Below are 5861 nucleotides of genomic sequence, written 5' to 3'. Positions count from 1 at the left end.
ATGATTGGTAAATAATGGATCCTGGAGATGAATTATTGAAGTAGTACATTGATGCTTTCATGCTAGGGGAGCTGAGTATACATTCTGGGGTTTCATTCATGAAAACATGCATGTAGGGGATGAAAGAAGATGAAAGGAGGAGGAGAGGGTGAGGGGGAAAGAGCATGTTGTTGCTATGTCAGGTCTTAGTTCGTCTACTCTCTCTGACTCCCTCACAGACGTTGCATTTTTAGGCCACATTCATTTTTGAGCAGTTTTCTCAATCGAAATGAGGCAGAACTGCACTCAACAAATATGGTGTATATACTATAGTCTTCCTGTCAAAGGAAATGAGCTTTCATGTACCGTATGGTGCTCGATTTGACTTGTTTCAGTAAAACATGCAACTTCAAAAACCTTAGATCACCTCAGTTTAAATGTGCCCATTTCTTAATTTGTCCATTTTTCAAATCTAATTTTCAACAGTTTTGAATCTATTGTATTTGTATTTCACTCTTTTGTAATTGTTGACAGAGAATTTTTACTATCCTTTTCTTTAGACCTGTTTTTTTTTTTTTTTTTTTATCTAGGGTTATTGTTCTCATTTTATATTTATCTGTTTTCCTGTATGTGCTGCTGCAAGCAGCCACGACACTCCAGTATAAAAATATTTGTATCATTAAGGAGCACTTTTAAATAAGTTATATAAACATGCATCTTATTTTTTGCTTTTTTGTATTATTTAAAACAGCAGGTCATATTTTGTATTATGTTATCCCGGCAAAGTCAACATTCATTTCCTCATGTTGCTCAGAACACTGTTGCACTTTATTGACATTTAAGGAGAAAGAAAAAGTTGGAATTTATGTCAAAAAGTCAGTCAGTCAAACTGACACACTGGCTTCCAGCTGCTCACATAGAAACTGGACATTAAACACAGGCAGGACTCTCCACCCCCATCGCACACACACACACACACACACACACACACACACACACACACACACACACACACACACACACACACACACACACACACACACACACACACACACACACACACACACACACACACACACACACACACACACTCCCTTTTGGGTGCCCTATAATGCCAAATCCTTTTGAGCTGACAGGTGACAGAACAGACCACATCAACAAAGGTCTACTCTCTTTTACTGGACACACACACACACACACACACACACACACACACACACACACACACACACACACACACACACACACACACACACCCCGCTGCTGTACAGTAGACAGCTCTAGACATGCCAGGGCTGGACATGCCCAAAAGGCAGAGCCTGTTCGCTGTCACCTATCAGCTGGTGGCAGACAGCGGGATGTGAGTGTGTTTGTGTGTGTGTGTGCGTACTTGTACATCTATGTTTGTGAGGACAGTTTTGAGATGTAGACCTTGGGAGTGGGGACATTTTGGGCTGGCATTTAGATGTCGCGGTTGTGAGGTTAAAGATAGAAGTGTGCTTCCTCAATTCCCCTTCAAATTCGGGATATTTTAGCTTCTCATTGGACTGTCCTCGTGTCCTACTTATTTCCCATCTGCTGTGGTCCAACTTCGTCCAACTGTTACATGTCATATGTTCCCTGTATCTCTTACCATTTCTTCTCTATATTATACCGATAAATGCCAAATAAATTATTTTTCAAATGGTCTCAGGAAGAGATTGTGCAGAGAGGACAAAAACCTATCGGGAGCCTTCCTAACATGGATGAGACTCTGCATTACGCATCACCAGTGTAACAGTCAATAAGCTCATGGACCTTGTGTTGGGGTACTGACATGTCACAGGACATACCAGCAAAGAAGAAGAGATACAAGAGAAGGCAGCTGCCTACCCAGGACTGCTGGCACGGCAGCCAGGGGCGGGGCCAAGACAGCATGGCACACGTCGTCCTCAGACACCCCTTCTCCTCCTTCTTTCCCCGAAGGCTCTGACAGGCGGCACGAGAACCCCTCGACCCAGTGAGGGGTGGACAGCCATGTGACAACTCCCCACCTGCATGACCTTTACCATGCTTGACCCCCGGCAGGAGACAATCACCTCATTGCAAACAGCCCTGCGGGAGATGTAGACACACAACTCGGTCAGAAAGACGCACAAACACACAGACATGCATAATGCGCACACAGATTAAGTTGGATGGAGGGACTGTTTGTCTGTTGGACTGTTACATGTCTACAAGCTTGTGGTAAGTCACGCAAATCTGTCTGGATGTTGGGTTTTGAACAACTTGTTTTCATTATAGCAGCAGTTTGTTCAGTTATTTGTGAAGAAGCTCACTTTTAACATCATCTTAATTTAGACTGTACAGTCCCTTCTGCTCGTATGTTTGTTCAGCCTGTGGGTTCACATAGTGAACATTTTCAGTGTATTGGTCAGGGAGCATTTAACCAGTTTCAAGGTTTCTGAATACACTGTAAAAAAAAAAAAAGAAACCGAAAGAATCGACTTAATAAAAGCGATGTAACAATTTGCACTCAGTTTGTTTGGGTAAATTTCACCCCGTTTTGAGTAAAACGTACCTACATGTAACAGCTATGACACACTAAAAGAAATTAGGTAAAGTCTACCCAATATCTCAATATATTCCACAACTAATTACTTAAAAAAAGGGAGTAATATAAACTCTTAATTTAATATTAATTATTAGACAATATAACATTATATATATATATATTCCACCACCCCCCCACACACACACACAGGCCAGTTCACAACACTTGTCTAATCTAATATCATCCAATAATACAGTGCTGACTTAAATTCTGCCTTTACAAAGATAATAATGTTCCACTTTGTTTTACACCGTCAGACAGGTATTAATTTAATTAAATGTTTATTATCGAGGTCGTAGTTTGCAGCGGTATTGAACTGGACTGCATAATATTTAGGTTTTATATATAATATTTTAGCCTCCCCAACTTACATTCATGAGAGGAGCAGAATATTAGAAACACCTTTCAATATATTGTACTCCAGTACAAAAGTATAATATCTTGCAGTGTACGTCATATCTAGTTTGCAAACTTAATTCCACGTGTAACACAGAAACACGCTGAATCTAAACCACTGAATAAGAAAACATTTGAATTCACCATATGATACACAGAGACATGTTAAACAGGAGTCTCACCAGCAGCTCCACAGTCCCGCCGATCACGTGAGGCTTGGCGCTTGAATGCTGACGCATGCGCACGTTGCAGTGCTAATATCTCGGGGTACATTTTATCTTTTTTTTTTTTTTTTTTTATGCAGCAGTTTTTACTACTAACAAATAGGCAGTGAAGGTGGAATTTACTCATTATTATATATGTCACTTGCAGACAAATATAATGGGGTACAATTTTAATGATTTGCATGGATAATAACTCCTACCCTCCAAAATCACGTTTTACAGTGTAGATAACTATTATTGTTGTTATTATTATTATTATTATTATTATTATTATCATCATCGATATTATCAGAACTAGTATGAGCAATTACGCTTATAGAAAATAATTGCGGCGTTGCGTCGATGTTACGTCATCAACAGGCGACACGGCGGCTTGACTGGGAAAACAAACGTGGAAATTTCAGCGCAAATGCTGTGACGTAAGTACAGTTTGTTCTGTTTGTGTCGATGTTGTGCGTTTTAGCAAAGCTATTTTTGCTATTACATCCTACTTACACGTTGTTGTTGTTGTTGTTTTTCTTGTTTCATCTCTTAGGTCGCTTTTTATTATTTTTTTTTTGGACCTCAAGCTTTGTTCTGGTTTATCACAACATCGTGTTTCGGTTCAGTTCGACCGCAAATGAATCCGTTAATCAGACGCAGACTTCCTCCGTCTGTCAGGAGTCTTCTGACGGACATCGGTCCAAAGGAGGAGTGGACTGACACCGAGCCCGAACCACTGACCAGAGATGGGATTCTGCTCCCGTCCAGAGGAGCTGCGTCTGGACAGGAGGACTTTCTCACGCCGGCTAGGACCCAAGAGGAGGAGGAGGAGGAGGAGGAGGAGGATGGGAGTACCACCAGGAGTACAGTCTGCATGTTGTGTAAATGTAAACCCTCCTGCTACACCTGCCCGCGGTGTAACCTCCGTTATTGTGGCTTGGCTTGCTACCAGAGTCCAGATCACTCGGTGTGCTCCGAGGAGTTTTACAAGGAGTCTGTTCTGCGGGAGTTGAAGGAAATGGGGAAGACAGAGTCTGAGGGCAAAAAGAAAATGCAGGAGATTCTTGTGGGACTCAGAGAAAAGGCAGAAAAGACACGCGGCGGGATGGAAAGTTTGTTAAAAGAAGCGGGGGTTGTGTGTGATGACGTGGATGAAGGAGAGGCAACGGAGAAAGTGCGGGTTGTGGAGCTCCTGTCCAGGTTAGCAGAGCTTCAGCAGTCCGGAGAAGCGAGTACACCAGAGATTGAGGCCATTTTGGAAAAACTTGAAGAGATTGGAGGAGGGGAGCTGCCGCCTGAAGACGCCGGTGAGGATGCTGAAATGGCCGACGGGGACTTGGCTGATCGTCTCACGGAGCTGGATATTGGCAAACTCTCAGAAGAGGAGCTGTGGGAACTTCTCAGTGGCAAAGAGAAAGAGGTGTTTATGGGTCTGATGAAGGGGGGAGCTCTTGGCGGGTTCGTGCCCCTGTGGAAGCCGTGGTGGGAGGAGCACGAGGAAGGAGGGAGAGCACTGGTGGAGGTGCTCGAGGAAGAAGTGAGCCGACGAGAGAGGGAAACTTCAACGGCTGCAGGTGAGCAGGATGTTGATAATGGAGTCAAATCGTCACGAGAAGTGGTGGAGAAACACGGCACACCACCAGCCACAAAGGGGAAAAACGGCAAAAGAGGAAACCGAAAGGAAACAAACAAGGGAAAAGAAAGATCAGCACTCCAAAGGGTTCCACCAGTTTCTGCGAAAATTCCAAAGTTAAGTTCCTTATGTGCAAATCCATCTCCTCTAGTGTGCTACGGTTTAGTCAATGCACTTTTTGGCTACACCTTTACCGTACGTCTGTTTAATGGGGACACGGATTCCCTGATGTTTGAGATCTGTGACATGGTACTTGCTCTGTCTGAGGCGCTGAACTCAAGCAGGGTGTTCAACTCCGTCCAAGAGGCCCTGGACTCTGGGGAAACTCTCATTTTGGGTGGAGGTTACCTCGACAAGGAGGATCCCCTTGCCCCGGCCAGGGCCGTGGAAGCTGTGGCTCACATCGTGACCGGCAGAGACCGAGAGGATGCGACAGGATACTGTCTGGCAGCCTTGAGTCAGCTGCGCTCAGTGCTCTCCAAAACCCGATCTGCCCTGTCTAAAGACGGAGAGGAGGGCGCAAGGAGACAGAAGTACTTCCTGGCAAGCAAGAAGTGTGAATTCTTTCAAGCCTGGGTGCTGGATGATGCAAACCAGATTCGTAGACTGGCTGTAGAGTTGTGGAGTGAACACAGTAAAAGAGAGAGTGTAAGAAACAGCATGCAGAAAGCAAAAACTGTGGTTGAGGAGAATCTTAAGAAAGCGAAGAGGAGAGGGGATAGTAAGTTGATTGAAGAGCTGATCTAATTAAGTCTCTCTCTTAAGCATATTGATGTTTGTAAAAGTTCTTAATGTAATAAATGAAATAATAACCTAAGTTTTGGTCTGTTATTGTGAAATTCAACCATTAAAAGGTCATTACTCGTCACTTTTTAATGTCCAGATATCGTGGTAAAGATTATTTGAGAAATATGAATACAGTTCAATATTATTATCACTCGGCATGACATAGCTGCCACAACAGAATGTATTTCATTTAAGGACTTACTGCATTACATATTGTAACTATAAAAAGTCTAACAAACATGAAGAACCATTAGATTATGAAAAGCAA

At 43.1% G+C, this 5861-nt stretch overlaps 1 protein-coding gene across 1 annotated transcript; it reads left to right on the top strand.

The window, feature by feature from the left end:
• The first annotated feature begins 3739 nt into the window (after window positions 1-3739).
• Window positions 3740-5615, top strand: znhit2 (zinc finger, HIT-type containing 2). Its single transcript, XM_069692986.1, has one exon. It carries the CDS (start codon window positions 3812-3814, stop codon window positions 5552-5554), a length of 1743 nt encoding a protein of 580 aa, XP_069549087.1. The 5' UTR covers window positions 3740-3811; the 3' UTR covers window positions 5555-5615.
• The last annotated feature ends 246 nt before the right edge of the window (window positions 5616-5861 follow it).

Source organism: Brachyistius frenatus, unplaced genomic scaffold (genome assembly GCF_029030835.1).
Source record: "Brachyistius frenatus isolate BFR_SWC_R1_liver_20210118 unplaced genomic scaffold, ASM2903083v1 Contig_13, whole genome shotgun sequence".
In the NCBI taxonomy this organism is placed as follows: Eukaryota; Metazoa; Chordata; class Actinopteri; family Embiotocidae; genus Brachyistius; species Brachyistius frenatus.
Note: the sequence above shows the minus strand (reverse complement) of the source record. Positions and strands in the feature narration are given on the sequence as shown.